The 17819-nt window shown below is 36.4% G+C and overlaps 1 protein-coding gene across 1 annotated transcript in view; it reads left to right on the forward strand.

Moving 5' to 3' along the window:
• The window catches only part of DCLK2 (doublecortin like kinase 2), a 1465027-nt gene that overhangs the window by 1166101 nt on the left and 281107 nt on the right, over positions 1 to 17819 (forward strand). The window contains exons 11-12 of the mRNA XM_044063457.1: positions 884 to 1003; positions 14562 to 14708. Coding sequence (XP_043919392.1) covers positions 884 to 1003; positions 14562 to 14708 — 267 coding nt within the window. The remainder of the gene's footprint in view (positions 1 to 883; positions 1004 to 14561; positions 14709 to 17819) is intronic.

Raw genomic sequence — 17819 nt, forward strand, 5'->3', positions numbered from 1 at the left:
GGACATTATGAGAAAATGTGGACAGTTGAAACGTATGCTGCTATTTCACACCAGCATGCATAAGCTTGTAAACAACAGAATGACAAGAAATCAGAGGAATGTGGGTGCAGTTCTAAGTTTGCAGCTGTTAGTTCCGCAGAACCAAAGAAGGTATCTCACATCATCCGGGTGTGAAAACAGGGACATGAAGGGGGGAAGATGTAGGTGTAGCAGACCCTTGCCAGTGATGTAACTGCCCGCATTAGTCACCCGGTAGCATATCCTGCATTAGTAGATGCTGGCAAAGGCAAAGATGTCCTGCATCCTCCATAGATCCTGCATGGTGGTCCCATTAGTCAGCTGTCACACCCATGCTGAGGATTTCCAGTACAAGAGACTAGTGGGGGGGGGTGAGGTTTACCAGGTATGAAATTAAAATTTTTTTACAATTTCTTCTGCACTGGTTTGGTACCTTAGAATACCTACAAAGTTGCTATAATATGTAGCAACTTCCCGTTGCAAGTACTGGTTGCTTACACTGCATCTATAAATGCACTTGGTATAGGCTGTTAGATACAAACACACAATCTACATTTTCATATACAGATACCACCTACATCTGAATGTCATAGCTTTGTTCATAGTTTCTGTGTTGTAGAAGAATATTATTTTTCTTGAATATATTTCCAGACGGGTTGAAAAATACTTTACGTGTTTTTCGTAACACTGATACCTTTGCATCATGCCTAGAATAGATTGAATGATGAGAGTTGCTTTCCGTTGAATGTTTATTTCAATTTAGTTTGTTCTTGTTGAGTGTTTAGTTTAATTTATGACATGTTAAGGAAACTGTGCCAGGACAATTGTCCTCAATCCGATTTAACATTTTTCTTCTTTTTGGCAGGAACATCTTATAGAGAATGAAGTTGCAATCCTACGCAGAGTTAAACATCCCAACATTATCATGTTAATAGAAGAAGTTGACACACCTACTGAGCTCTATTTGGTAATGGAGTTAGTTAAGGTACAGTGAGAGCATTATGCAGAGTATTTACAATACTGCAAGTGTGATTCATACAGAGAGTTTAGAAGGAACATGATCTCCTTAACATCTTGCATAAACTAGCAGTTGAGTTAGTATTATACAACAATTTGCATTCCTTAGAACTCTATAAATATTGGTGTTATGGCAGAAATCCAATATGTTTTGTTGTATATTGTGTAATATTGCTCATGTACTGAAATTGTTTGCAGTTTGAATAATTAACTTCCTAAAATTGTGCAGAACGCACCTGTCTTACCATATAATGTCTCCATTTCACAAGCTTGCTGTTAAATTGTGAAAAGAATGAAAAAGAATTTTGCTGCTGCCATTTTAATAAAAAAAATGCTGACCTTTTAGTCAGTAAATTGCAGTTTGCACACAGAAAAACTATATCCCAACCCTTTAGTAACACACTTATACATGGAGCTTTGTACATACTACATTATATTTTTTGAAAATGGAGAAATTTTGTCTTAGAATTTCCAAGAAAAGATGTTCATTGATGTGCTGTATGTTATTGTGTGATGCTGCTTATCTGACAAGCTGATATTCTCACCACTATTAAACAGAAGTGTCGGCAAAGGTCTGGTGGTAAGAAGGGTAAAAAAGGAAATGTGTAGAGTCCTGAGACTGTAGGAATATGGCTCACAATGATTCTAAATGTGTGACATTTTCGTATTTTAGTTAGGACATTTCCTGCAGGATGCTTCTGAATGAAGTATTTAACTCTCCATTTGTAAATTGTAGAGCAGATGAGATGTGAGGGTACATTATAGAAAAGGCTAAGCTTTTGTTATAACCCAAGGCTGACTAAAACTATTTTAATCTGTCTGATGCTCACCATCTTTTTGTAGAAGGGTACAGTAGATATTTCATATTCACCTTTAGTGTAAGGCCACTGCCTTTTTAGGACTTGTAATGTACACTAGATGTTGTTAAACAGGCTGGATGCAGCACCAACAGTTGTGCTGAATGGGAAGGAGGGTGGGAAGCTTGCTGGGTCCATACCAAAGGATGGAGGGATGAATGGCTCTTATGGCATCAGCAGGACATCACAGTTCTGCACTCATCTCTAAAGGTACATTATGTGGAGTAAAGGTCATGCAGCTGCAAACATTGGTGGGTATCTGACTCAGGGGAGTCATCCTATGGCTACTGCTAGGGGGAATAAAGCTACTTCATGATCATCTGTACTCAGTTCATTGGTTGTTACTAGGCTAATGAGCACTAGGGCCCTTACAAGCCTAAGCTATGCACCTCAAACCATTTGGGTCCAAAGTTTCATATGGAAGCAGGCATGTTAGTAGGCAGACAGCCAAGGATTTGTAGGAGGGGGGTTAGTTGGATAATACTTTTCTTATTGACAGCTTCTACCTGTAAGGGACATGGGTGCCAGACCAGGGGGTATATTTATGATTTCCCATCCAATTGTCAAGGTTTTGTTTGGAGAGAGTCAGGGATGAATTCTGTTTTACATGGATAGGGAACTTATTCCATAGTGCAGGGACCCTTTGCTACACATATTTGTATCTCCAGAATGTTCTTTTTATGTCACAAGCAAAGTTCAGATCCCTGGATATAGTATTTTTGGTGCTGTTTGTTTTGCACATGTGTAACAGATCCATCACAGCTGGGTCTAAGGAACCCTTGTAAGACAGGCAAAGATCCCCTTTTAGTAGTCTGTAGGAGACTGAATACAAAGACAGAGCCCTTAGGTAATCAGTGTAGGACAAGGTACTCATGTCCTGAATTCTCCTGGTGAGAAACCTTTGTCGGTATTCCAACTTTTGCAAAATGTCTGGTTGGATACATTCCAAATTAGGGCATTGTATTCAGTGACAGATGTTGACAAGGGCTGAGTATAGTGGTACTATAACTTCCTTGGACTTGGATGCCATATCCTTACCTATATCTTGGGTGACATAGAATGATTTTCTAATTATCTCCTCTACATGCTCTACATCCTCTACAAATGGACGGTGCAGTGGGGCAGCGGTAGCATTGTCACCTCACAGCAAGAGGTTCCCCAGTTCATTCTCTGCTGGGGTGCCTTCTGTGCGGAGTCTGCATGCACTCCCTGCATTCGTGTGGGTTTTCTCCGGGTGCTCCGGTTTCCTCCCATGTTACAAAGACATGCATCTGGAGCATTTCTCCCCGGGCTTCCACTGAAAATTGGCTTTGTTCCAAGTCGGACTTTCCCAGTTAACAAATAATAAATAAATAAATAAATAAATAAAATAAAAATGTTGATCAAAGGCTAGATTGGTGTCTAAATATATGTTCCCAGATTCCTTACTACTGGGTTGACTCTTAGGACAGTTTTATAGAGAGAGTAATTAACTTGTGTTGACAGTATCCCAAACGGCATTATAATGCATTGTTTGGCATTGAGTTTTAGGCCATGGCTTTGGCACCAGTCATTTGCATTAAACTGTATTGCAAGATGTTGGTATCTTGGGGGGAGTTTATAATAGCTTCTAATTTATAGTCTTCTGTGAATGTGGTAAGCCTAAGATCTTTAATGTTAGTCATGACGTATGAGAAGTAGATGTCATACAGAAGTGGTTGAAGCATGGTGCCCTGGGGTACCCCACTGGTAACTGGTCTCTTGGTGGAGTTGGTCTCACTGATCCTGCCTTTCTGAGTCCTGTCTGTCTGCCAGCTGGCAATCTAGCAAGTTATGTAAGGGTTTCCATCTAGCTCAGAGAGCTTCTCAATGCCCGAGTAGAACTGCATCAGATACCTTAACCAGTCAAGATATGCAGTAGGCACTGTTTTACCTTTGTCCATTGCCTTGGTGACCTTCCCAAAGAAGTCTGCCAGGTTAAGAGGCATGACTTTCCCTTAAAGTCAAATTGGGATGGGTCAAGTGTCTGAAGGTTATCTATGTCCTTGTTTATCATTTCCATGTTAATTTATTCCATGGCTTTCCATATCTGGCTTGTTAGGCTGATGGGTCATAGTTCCCTGGGTTGGTTGATGATCCAGCCTTATGGAGGGGAATGATGGTTACCAACCTCTATTCACCTGCAATGTAGCCTGTTTCAAGGCTGTCATTAAAGAATGCCTCAAGTGGTCCTAATAGGTCTTTTTTAGACTATTCAGGAGGCATCCAGGGATGTGTCAGAACTCATGGAGGCAGTGTTCTTGACTTACCTGATCCCTGTTAATAGCTGGGGGAAGTATGTGGGAGGGGAGTTCACATGGTGGAGCTAAGGGGAAGTGGGGGGTGAAGTTTGAGCTGAATTTATTAGCCAGTAGATTTGCTATGTATCCTAGTCAGTGTAGGTGGTAGCATTCACCACCAGTTCAACACACTGTTGTGTGTTACCACTAAGGTTCTGGGTGAGCTTAAGAAGGCCTTATTGTCCTTAGCCTGCAAGGCTATCCTAACCTCATAGTTGGCCTTGTTGGACTTGGATTTCTTAGTTTCTCATTTAGTTGTATAAGACATCAATTGTCTTTAAGGGGGTTGCTTTTCCTGATTTTGGCCATGAGTTTTCATATTTTATTATATACCCTGTTTAAGTGAGGATTACACCAGTGAGGTTTGTTTTTAGTGTTTTTGGTTTATTACTGGTAGGTGTGGTAACCTCTATGCAGCCATTCAAATGTTTGTATAGTGACTCTGTGAATAATTCTGCATAGGTAGTTGTGGTCTCAGGATTGGAGAGAGCCTTGAATTTTGCCTCTGAATAGTTTCTGACTGTTACTGGTTTAGCTAGATTTTGTGTGTTGATTTTTACTCCAAGTGAGACAGCTTTGTGATCCTACCTCACTAGTGAGGATATGACATGGGAGGGTTGCAATACTCTACCATGTTGGTGAGTAGCTGATCCAAGATGTTTTGGTCCTCTGGTTGGAGTAGGGACTATCTGTTCCAGGGTGCTTTAATAAAGCCCAGGAAGCATTATACCTGTGAGTTTGAGGCGTTTGAGGCAATGTACATTTCCCACTCTATAGAGGGGTAGTTAAAGTCACCTATGAATAGGGCATTTAGTTGGATGGTTATCACCTCTAGTAGGTTTAGGTAAGAGTTGAGAGACTCTAGGGATGTACATGGTATTATGTAACTAACTATGATACGGTGAGGGACCTTACCTCTGGTGACTTGCACATGGATGACCTTCATGGTATCATCCTGTTTAACTAACCATGAGGTATGTTTGTTGCTTTCATAGATCGAAACACCTCTGCCTTTGGCCCCAGTCTGTGTTGCTGTTGGTCTAAATGTGTGGAAGACACTGTAGCCTTGCACTTCCAGAGCACTTTCTATAGCTGTAAATCAAGGCTCGGTCATGGCACAGATGTATACATTCTCCAGACTGAGGAGGACTTGAAAGGTTTAAACTTTTTTGCTTGTAAAGTTTTTAGCTATGTTGGTAGTTTTGTCTCTTGGCTTTGCCTAAAAAATATCCTAAGTGGGTAGGTAGATAAAGTTTTAGCCAGTATCGGAAAGCCTACGGGGAACAGTTGCAACCCATCCTTGGCAAAGCAATGTGGTATTTTGACCATGTTCTACTATGCTGACAGATATTGAATTCCCATGGAGTTAGAACAGAAACTACACCAGTTATTAAAATAAATAATTTTATGTTCATATTGTGGCATCATCCTTGATGTAGGTAGAATGCTACTCAGTGCAAGGCTCATAACTATCTGTGACACACATTCTGAGAGATCCATTGTGTCTTTTCATATAGTCCAATGAAGTATGTCTCGGGTCATTTACACTGACATTGACAATGATAGAATCATACTGGTACCTGGGATGCAGTAACATGAGTGCATGTGAAATATTGCAGATTCTGGCTCCAGATAGGCAACTGTTATCTTTTCCTTGTTCAAGTCAGATATGGACTAGCAGCAGTGAACAACCGTCAGAGACTTCAATATAAGGAAAAAGCTTCAACTTCGAACAGCAGGTAGTTCATTAAAAAAACAAAAAGCAAAGCTTTAGGATTAACCCCTTCTTCAGTGCTAATACATCACATTTTAACATAAATTCTTAATATACAAAAAAGTACATATATGACCACAGTCAACCAATATAATCAATTAAAACAGTAATAGCACACAATTAAAAAACTTAAAACAATTTGCATTATTAATTATAAATTTGTCTTTTCATTAAAATAGGTGTTAAAGTAACAGCACTATTTAGACCCGGGTTACTATCAGCATTCAGTCTAAGAATCCAACCATATTCAGCAGTCATATGAATATGGCTTTGGAGTTTTTTCCTTCTTTTCCTTGTCCAACCAGGTGACAACTCATTTGTATGTGAGATTTTGGCCACCAAGGAAGTTGTGTATGTACATCTCTTGGACACCATGTTATTTTCTTTAATGATTAACTTGTTGTCTGATAACATGAGACAATTGCTACATAGCCTTAGGATGCCCTAATCTACCAAGGTGGCCAAAGAGGGTCTATGTTCGCTTATTGAAAGAAAAATACAGCAAGCGGCTACTATTCGAATGTTAAACACTGAAAGTTTAATGTTCCGAAAATGTGTAACAAAAAATAATTCATATGAGCTATATATTGAGATATGTTCTTTGAATGGTTGCTTTTAATTTTAGCATCTCTAATGAGTTGTGATGATATTAACATCATGATGAGTTCTTGCCTTGGTGAGTGTGAGCAGTTTGCTGGCTGTTTATTTGCTTACGCACCTTGAGAAGAATGAATGGAGAATACCATTTGATCCTCGATGATTGTTGGGCACAGAGACCTTCAGGCAACCAATAATAGCCTGATTATCAATAATCAGGAAAATTATTCCTATTGGATGACACTCAGTCACAAAGTTTTAAACCCACCACTATGGGATGTCATGGTTTCAGGATATTGATTGTTTATGTTAGCAAATGGGCAGTGTTACCTTGATGCATCCCACGGTTGGTTACAAGCTATGCGAAAAGTGATTGTGATTGGATTGTGATTGGATTGTGCCATTTAGCTTAACAAATACTGTTTTTTTCCTGCATTTTGGTAGTTTTACCTCTCCTTCACCACTGTGTAATTTTGGAGCAGTTTGCTAATTATTCATTCATTCACCTTATTCATTCATTCACCATATATACACACACATAAACGGGAGTGCAAGTAGGCTACTTTTGTGTGTTTGAGGGGTTTAGATGAACATTTAATACAATTACAAAAAAAAATCAAAACACTTTACATATCTGAAAGCATTTCAGTTGAGTGTAGGATAAGCAAATTTAATAAAGTGAGATTTTAAAGTCTAGTTCATATTTTATTGAGTGAACTGTACATTTAACAAGAATATATATTTTTATATTTCTAGTTACACTAGTTATTTAGTGATATTTTATTGAACTAAGGTATAGTTCCAGTTGTCTTACATAATGTTAATATATGATCTGTCAATAGCTATGTGTGTAGAACAGGGATATTTAATTGCTATTTTCTTATTTACCTTTTTCATACCAGTTACTGCAGTTTCCCAGGGAGTCAAAAGTTTGTGTATGTGTGCCCATGCATATCTCTGAGAATGTGTAGCAAGCCAGGTCAGGTAACTCAAAGATATAGGCTGGGTATAATTGGGTTATGTGCTACCTGATATTATTGGGAATCTGTACAATGAGAAGGAGTTGAGGATTTCACTCACTCTCTATTACGATGTGAGGTTAACTTGATACATAATGGAACCAATACATGAGTTGCATGTGTTCAGCAATGCCAACTGACTGTTTAAGAATAGGAGTCCTCTCTCATTCTCATTCTAAGAGGCACTGGATCTCATAAAGTATGACTTGTAGGGAAATGCATTGGGCATTTTAATTTTTTGTATAAAAGTTTCAGGCATGCATCATTTCCCATGGATGTAATGAGGAGCTTCCTGGAAAATATGTTGTAAGAAATGACTGACAGTATATTAATGGCTGATTGGTCCAGAGCAGAGCAACTAATGAGTTTTCACATGTAAACTGGACATATTGACAGAAGTAGGTGTTTGTATTGATTTTCTACAGTTCGATCAAGTTAGCAAAGTTCGAGTTTTGATTTCCAGAACTCTGGTTTCAAAAAGCATAACCTGAAAACCATAAATAAATACCAAAATATTTTTTTTCTTGTGGGGGCAAGCCGCCCTATATCATCCTAAATTATATATACACCAGATTTATAGTCACACTGCAGTGGAGAAAATGGGAAAAAATCCCCAAAAAGTACATCATTTCACCAACTTCAGCACACTGTTACAGTAATCACGGCATTAATTTTTCACAAAAAAAGACAATCTAAGTAGTATGTCCAAAATTAAAGTATGGCATTTGTATTGGGTTTATATTTTCTGTAAAATGTTTTGCTATCCAGATTTGTTAAGGATGTGGGAAGGCCTGGTTTTAGTGAAGTGCAGATACAGAGGTGAAACGGACCCTCTGGCACTGGAAATACCAAATTAATTGGATAAGAACTCAATGACGAGTGGTGGGATGATTTACTTCAGTTTAGCAGAACATAGGGTTGCAAAAACAGACACATGAGCAGTTGTTTATACTGAATGCAGAAAAATTGAGTTACAGTGACAAGCTTCTAGTTGTTTAAGGTCTTTGTCCCCAGTTGTGGTCATGTTCTCAGCTGCTAAACACATGTAAAAATCTATAAAGACGTATTTTGTAGGTAGTATGAGCCACTGATGAAAAATGACTGGATTTTTACTCCAACATAAGGAGACATGTTTTTAATTTTTGAACTAGACACCAATTAAAATATATTTGCCATAAAATATAGCTAATGCGAAAAAAATGATCACTGCTTATTATAGTTAAGTTCAGACTTTTAATACAAACAACAGAGAGTTTAATAGGGTATCATGAAGTTCAAGGATAGGTTAGTAGTGACTGATTATAGGGGCTTTCACAAGTTAACATAGGGACTATGTGGGATTAATCTGTTAGAAAAATGTTAGTCTGCTACCAGAAGGATGGGGCACAGATCATGTGACTCTGCCAGCAGAGGCGCTCTTAGGTTAGCATGGACTATTACAAGGTATATAAGTATCAAATGCAATGCAGTGATCAAGACCTTTATAAACAAGTGTTATGAATATAAGTAGATGTCATGGTGGGTGTATGATCAGTTGTACCAACTAATTTGTAAAGAGACATTGGAGTGACAATATCCTGTGTTTTTCAAGGGTCTGTATCATCAGATCGAATGTTGATAATCTCAAACGCTCTAAAGAGCAAAAATGCCGGAACTCGAAGTGCTTTTTTTTTGAGATCGCAGTACAGTGAAGATCGGAATATTTGCTCTTTCCTCAATGTAGTGTGATCTGAGAGTTGGAATATATATTTAGTGGTGGGGGGGGTGCAGCCCCCTATAATAATGAGTTCAAGTTCTGGCATTTTCGCTCTTTAGAGCATTCGAGATTTTCAACATTCGATCTGATGATATAGTCCCATTTTTCAGGACTAGTTAGTGTGATATTTAGTCTAAGCTAGAATCCAAGCATGATCATTTGTGGGCTTCTGTGGAAAAAGAGATTTATACAATTTATGGAAGTCAATACTGTGGTAATGCATGTAATTTCTTAGGGACTACTAAGCGGGATCACAAAAGCCATTTGGTATTATAGTTACTGTTGGATAATAGTACTGATATAGTTAAGTATACATGCTGGATAATGGAGAATGCATGGTAAAGGAGTAGAAGTGATGTTTTGATGGAACAGAATTCTGTTAGAATAAATGTAAATTGTCTAGATTTGAATTATATTTCATGAAAGTATATTTAACTTGTAAAGAGAACAACTAAATTTGTTCTCATAACTAGTTAAAAGGAAATTAGATATTTTCACACACTGATTTGTATACTAGTGTTAAATTAATATATGAAAAACAGTTGAGAGAGAATTATTTTCATAGTTTTGATTAGATATTGGATCAAGCAAGAATGAATAAACTCAGAAATCCAAGTTGACTGTAGTACATTAATGGAAATAAGAGAGATAATTATTATAGGTTAATCTTGAAATGTTAGTGGGGAAAGTCAATTGTATTGCAGTTGAGAAGCACAAGACAATGAAAGTCAATGTGAAAAGCATATGAAATGTATCCTTTGGTTTTGTTGTCTAGTGTTTAATATATGTGGAGACAGATGAAAAAATATATATGTTTGTTGCAGTACAGTGCACTTCTTCTTAAAGCATGATATAGTAAGTCTGGAGATTGCCCTGTTAAATGAAAATGTCTACTGTTTTTTTTTTTTTTTTAGGGCAAGCTTGAGTAAAATATAAATGATTGCAGTAGTCATCATCATTATCTTTGATAATTATAATGTTTTGTTATATGATTGAATGGCACATGTGTGTAATTTTTCACCGATACAAAGAAATAGTAAACAGATATTCATTAAGAAAAGAGTATTAAGAGTTGAAGGTTTGGATGCTTTTCCAATTCTTTGCTAGTAAGGGGAACTTGAATCAGTAAGATCATCCTAACCAATGTTCTGTTTCATTATTAAATGTATTCATTAAATATTTACAAAGCTGCAAAGGTGAAGACTAGAGAAAGAGATAGCTTATTTGAAAAAGTCAGATTGGTTTTATGAAAACGATTCTTTGGATGAATCACTAGTGGGACTATGTAGATTTTGTGGAGTGGATATCTGAGAAAAAATTGTTTGAAATGGTAACTCTGCTACACGATACAAATGAGCCTTTGCAATATTTGAGGGTATTTCATATAAGCTAGTTCTGTTTGAAAGCAGACTTTAGTTCCTCAAAGCCCTACTCAGTGATGAAAATTAAATAAGTGGGTGTTCGTCTACAGATTAATAGGGGAACTGTACCTTTCTGATAAATTAGAGGAGGAGTCAGGGTGTTTTACATATCCTGAAGGCTGGCTATGACTTTTACGTGCGAGATCACTAGATGACTAAGGCTTAGAAATGGAGACCAAATGGGTTGTCTCTACCCCCCACTTGTTTCTGCTGTTGATAATGGTGTTGCTTATAAGCATTCAGATAGTTATCAAAGAGGGTAAGGGAGTTGATACGATGATACATTTTTCAGCCTTTTTGTAGATGGCTACATTTTGTTTGGGAGAGACAAAAATACCTACCTATGATTCTTTAGAAATTTCATAAGCCTGGGGCTCTGTCAAGGCTTAATATGATAATATGTAGTAATCTATACTGTGTCTAGAAAGTGGATAGGTGAGGGATTGTCTCACCTGCTAGCAAAGACTGGCATTTGATAATTAAAGGTTTCCTCCCATTGGCTAGTACAGTTGGGAAACAGTATAGGGAAATGGGGAAGAAATTCAAAGACTTTTGGATAGATGGAATGGGAAGAAGGATTAACACTATGAAAGAATAACTAAGTATGAAATGATGAAGCCATTCCTTATTACCTGGTGAAGAGTATGCCAGGCCAGTGTTGATAGAGTTACAGATAATGGATTATATTTAATTAATCTCTTCTGAGGGGAAGATTGATTATAAAGACAAGACAGAGAGAACATGGAGGATATATGACAGATCTAGGAAAGTGGTAAAAAGTCTGAAATGGCAAGTTGATATTTGATCACTTATGCAGGAAACAGGTATGGAATAGAGAAGAGGACATTGAGAGGTGAGTAAGATGTATGAAATGTAAGACTGTTTGATGCCTCAGTGCAATGTAGAAAGGAGCAAGATGAATCCAAATTGCTTTCTGCTGAACTCAAAACATTATGCAGTGCTGGGTGCAGGATGAATGGTTCATAGAGAGTTGAAAATGACAAGTGACACGTGACAATCATATAATTTATTACTTAATTTTACTTAACATGAAATATATCACCCTTAAGAAATGTTATTACATTCAATTCATGATGCTAATGCTTACATCATGCCTGCCAAAAAAGCTTTTTATAATAAGGCTTCCGTCAATAACTGCAGTGCTTGCAATCTCCCCAGTGCAGATATTTTACATATATTTTGGAATTGCCCATACAGCAAAAAAAAAAAAAATGAGGACACAGCACAACAGAAAACCCAGACCCAGTTCCTGGCTGTTGAACCCTTAACATGGCAACTTGCCATCTTGCATTTAAACAAAAAAAATATATATTAAAGCCCTTCAATTAAGAGTACTTATCTTGTTCATTATGATAAAATTCTGTGTAACTAAGAAATGGTACTCCTTACACTCTGTTTATTGGTGATTTACAGATCTAATAATTCAACACCATAAAGCCTTCAAAGCATCTCCCCCTTTAAATTCTAAGTCACACACATCATTAGAGACATGGAATGTGACATTAGATATGTTACTTTGTTATTCCTTCTGGCACTTTCCTGGTTATCACAACTTTTGCATATTTTCACATTTTTCTTTTCATATATGGGCATCAGGTATCTCTGTAAGAGAGTTTCATCCAATAATTCATTATTTTATGTTAGTGTTTTTTGGGACTGATGTATAAAATATATGTAGATATTGTATATAGTCAGATGGTATTCAATGTTACTTTTCTATTATTCATTTTTATTCTGACTTTGTTGTGTACTTTCTGATATTTTTATTTTGAACCTTAGAAAAGGTTTCAGTAAAATGTTGGCAGAGGAGGCAAATAATATCAAGAGGTATGGGTTGTATAAAAGGTAATAGAAATGGAGTGAATAAATGAACAAGCAACATAACGAGTAAGTGGATATGACCATAAATGACTGGGGTCACCAAAGCAGCTGTTACAAAAAAAGTTATGACAGAAAGCCAGCTCGGTGGCATAGAGTAATTAGATGGCTCATATTTGAGTAGTTCATTCAAAAAGAAACATTTCTTGGCACCGAAACAAATCCTCATTTATAAGGTCCAGTAGATTCTGTCCCACTAAAGCATGTTTTTACTGAAATTAACTTAACTCTGATGAAATTTCAACCTGACCTTGCTTCTTCTCCTTCTCCCTCTTTAACAAATAATGTTCCATGTCCTGCTTAGTCTTTGTTTAATTATTGTATACTCTCATGTATAAGGTTATTTTATGGATGAGCTGAAAGTTGGTTTTAGACCAAAAATAAATAAAGTAATTCATTTAAATAAATAAATATGCATTGACTCTTGCATAAGTTAAGGTAATGACACAATAAGGTTAGTATACACTCATTCATTCATTCATTCATTCATTCAGCAATTTCCCATGTTATCCTAATCAGTACTCATATTACAATAAGGTGTGAAATTGGAGAATCACATCACAAAAGGATGTGGCTAACCAGACCATGGTCTGTTACTACATGAGGTATTACAGCAGAGTTGAAATTGAGATATATTACTGTGGCCACCATAGCAAACAGAGTGCGTGCCTATGAATGACAGCAGCAAAGCTGAAATTGAAATACATTCCTGGGGCTACTATAACAGTCATAAATTATGTGATGTGTGCCTAGGAATAACAGCAGCAAAGCTAAAACCTGTAGTGTTCAGGAGGCGCACAGATGGATGCCTGTGAATGACCACAACAAAACTGAAATTGACAGACATTACTGTGCCACTGTAGTGACTGAAGTTTGGTTGAGGTTGTATGTGAATGACAGCATTAATGTTGAACTTGAAATACATTGCTTTGTCCATTTTAGCATCAGAGTAGTAGGAATGTACCTTTGAAAAACAGCAGCAAATTGAAACATATTAATGTGGCCATTATTTCCATGATCATGAAGATGATCAAAACAGCAGCTATCAGTATCTTTATTCTTTATAAACATGTGCTTTAGTCTTTAGGGACATTTTCTATTGCAGGCATTTTTATTTTTTTTTTACTGAAAGGATACCAAAGTCTTACTTTACCTAGCATATTTCACATGTATAGGTCAAGTCTCCTTTTTTAAGGCCAAATCATAGAGTACATTTCTTGACCTATACATAAGTACATGTCATACATTATCCTAATTGAGAAACTAGAGTATGAGCATGTAACACAGTAATTTAAAAGTGGAGTGTGATAATATAACTTTTAGTACTATATGATTTTGCTTTGCTTTACCAGTGATTTGGTAATTGCTATGGTTTTACTAAGAATAATCTCATTTTGTTTAGTTGACACAATTATTTCACCAAATACATTGAAAATTTTGCAAGACAACTTTCAGACCTCCTGTATCCTCCAACATGGGGGCAATCCTGAATTTTATTATGTATAAATAAACCACAGATTGTGCATATTTTATTGCAACTGGAAGTTATGTCTAGCAAATTTTGACCAAGTATTATGCTTTTTCAATAAAAATATGAAATTTTGTCATTCCATTGGCCTGCTGAGTCAAACTCCTTCTTGGCTTTACTACAGTAAATATCTTAATTTATAATTTTAGTTAAGCTGATAAGCATGCTTTTGGTGCCACTGTGTTTTTGTCTAAAGTAAATGTATAGTTTAACATGTACCCATTGATAACAATGACAATGTATTATTAAGGTACAGCAATAGATTTATAAGGTTCAGCGGCCTTCCTGCTATCCCTGTACAATTCATAATCTCTAGTGTTCACCATTCTGATATATGTTTCTTTTCTTCTGTTTTAGGGAGGAGACCTTTTTGACGCTATTACCTCATCCACAAAGTACACTGAACGGGATGCTAGTGCAATGGTATATAACCTGGCCAGTGCACTTAAATATCTTCACAGTCTCAACATTGTCCACAGGGACATCAAACCAGAGAATTTACTGGTAAGTTGTCTTCTTGAAAGATTACCTTAGCATGGGATTATATAGCTAAAGTGAAAATCAGAATGTCGGGCCTGTAATAAGTACTGTACCTGAATATTTAGGCCCATATTACTTCACTATTCCTTACAGGCTCATAGGTAAGTACTAGACAATCAGTCTGTAGACCTTTACAAGCTTAGCCAGTAACTCATATTCAGTTTTTCCTTCCAGCCTCATGGAGTGCAAGACAAGGTAGACTGGAGGGAAAATTTGAGGCTGTCCATCCAATTACTTAGGTTTACCTTAAACGTACTCTGTTTGACATATAGTAAAAGTTTGTTCCAGAGGTGATGGATACACTGGGATATGAGTCTGTTGTGATGATGCATCTTATTTGTCTGATGATGAAGTTTATTTCTTTTAATCAGGTATTTGAGATGCTATCTGTTTTATGAAGGAATAAGAAGTCAAAGTGCCTTGGATCATTCATGGCTGAAAAGGCTAGACAAATATTTACACAAAGGAGTCTACAAGAGACTGAGCACAGACAGAGAGAGAGAGAGAGAGACCAGTTTGTCCTGATAACTAAGATTTCTGAGGCCACTGATCTTTTTTAGATATGAATATTGATGCCCTCAAGTTGTGTGCTATGTTTGAATAAATACATGCCAAAAGGTGCATTATTTTCAATAATGGCTCTGGTGAGAAATGAATAAAGAGAAATTAAGACTTACATGGATCTAGTGAAGATGTGTTTAGAAATTAGATGAGCCAAATACAAGGATTTCTGGACTACCACAGGGGTATGTTGTTCAAATTATATGAAATTATCAGCAAGAGTACCTAGGTCCCTTGTAACAGTTTCTAGCTTGATGGGAGGGACTTTTCACCATTATGGTATGTGAAAATGAGCTATTCTACCAGTTTTTGCATTTAATTTCAAACCATTTTTATTTATTTTTGTATTGTGCAAAAGTGAACTGCAGTAAAATTGCATCTGTATCTTATAATTTCAGGTAGCCCACTAAGTAAACTGAAGACTTTGTTACAGAATGCTTACAAACTCACCCCTCCTACTAAGTGCCTCTTAAAGGTTAGTTAGATAGATATTATGAAGTAAACTCAGACAAAACAGAATTCTTCAGATCTCTAATAGTAAATCATTTTCCCTTTCTTAATAAGGCCCATTTATTGTAACTGTTTACTTATGTATTGTAAAAATATTCTTTTCATTAACCTACTGTTTCTCCTAGTCCACTCCTGAAATACATTGTTATATCCCAAAACCGCTGTTTGTAAATAATTAGTTACATGTTTTTAAAACAAAAACTTGTAGCATTTTGGGAAGTAATGAAAATCACATTGAATCTTTTAACTTCAAATTTAAAAGAAATCAAAAACATGCAAAGTCTGTCTTAATTTTAACAGTAAGATGTGCTTTTAAGAGTTTGAAACAGTCAATAATATAGTAAATTAATCTTGATAGAAAACTGAGATAGTATAGTTACATAAAACGCAGTTAAAATTTAGCAAGAAAAATGTCTTTAAGCATACTTGTGTTAATATATAAATGTGTATATATCACCCTATTGCAGTGGCGGTGCTGCGGTAGCATTGTCGCCTCACAGTAAGACGCTGTCCGGTTCGATTCTCAGCTAGAGCGTCTTCTGTGTGGAGGCATGCGTGTATTGGCGTAACTTCGTTGAAGGTTGTGCATCAGGGCTGGTAACTCGGCACGTAGAAATCAACTACCAATCATTAGCAGACTGGAGTTCCGCTGTGGCGACCCCTAACCAGGAAAAACCGAAAGACACAACAACAACATATATCACCCTATTACATGAAAAAAAAATCAGTTGAGCAAATTATGAATCAGGGAAATATTTATTTTGGTTTAGAAATGAGCAAAAATGCTATGCATACTTTAATAAATGGAAATGAGTGAGTTAGAAAACATAAAGGAAATTATATGTAAACTGCAATAATGAGAAATGAAGCTTGCCAGACTGCTCTTTATTTTTTATATAAAATAAATGGGTAACATAATTCCACAGATGATGTGTAAACACGGAAATGTTTAAACAACTGGTGATTATTTGCAGTATTTTTTTCTGAGCAAAGCTGTAAGCTAATTTTACACAGTGGTAGTAAATAAAACTGTGAACCCAAAAGGATAATTACAAAGTTTAACATCTCTCTAATAACTTAACTGTTTAGTAGTTCATCTGTAAACACAAGGCATTTGATATATATGTAGTGCAGTATTAATAGTAGTAGCTGAACACTAGGAAGAAGGGAAGGTAGCGCTCAACCTTCTTTATCTAGAATGTGGAATACTACCATCTCACACTGAGACAAATGGCAAACATTTATAGCATTTACTGGTAACTTCAACTGTGAAGCTCACAGGTTCATAGGTGTTTACTAGGCTAACGACCACAAGGACTTTTTTAAGCCTAGCTATGCATCCCAAATCTCAGCATGTTCAATAACTATTTCTTGATGAATTTATATGAGTCAAGATTACTCACCCTATGTATTTATCAAAAGCTGCTTACAATGAATGTGAGACAGAACCTTTTGGGGTGGACCGTGGAATTTTTAAGACTGAAAATAAGGCATGTTCTTCACAGTGAGGTACAGTTAAGAGGTCATTGGCAAAGTATAGAGCTGTCATGATAATAACAGGATCTTTAATTAAGAACAACAGCAGCACTTTAAATAAATGAATAAATCTTAAAATAAAGCCAGCAAGGACTCCTAGTTCCAGTCTCATGAAGTAAATTTAGTTGGATTGTTTGATTTGTTGACAGTAGAAATTGATACATTTTGAACTTTGAAAGGGATATATTTAGACTTTAGTAAAGTTTATAAATTCAGCATATGACTAGATAAAAATACTAGGTACATTGAAAGGGAAGTTCAAAGGATGAGTGATAAGAAGATAACATTGTTATAACTGGTCATAATATTGCGACAAATAGATTTTGTTTCTTTGATTGTTGAATAAGTTCAGTGATGGAAATATTGTCTTCTATCCTTAGTAAATGGTGGTACAATGCAATTAATCTAATCAGTGCTGATATGTTCTATTGCAGGGCCATTTATTAATCGATAGTTATTCACATTCCC

This window comes from Protopterus annectens, chromosome 2.part1, assembly GCF_019279795.1.
Source record: "Protopterus annectens isolate FY-2018-M chromosome 2.part1, PAN1.0, whole genome shotgun sequence".
NCBI classification, from domain to species: Eukaryota; Metazoa; Chordata; order Ceratodontiformes; family Protopteridae; genus Protopterus; species Protopterus annectens.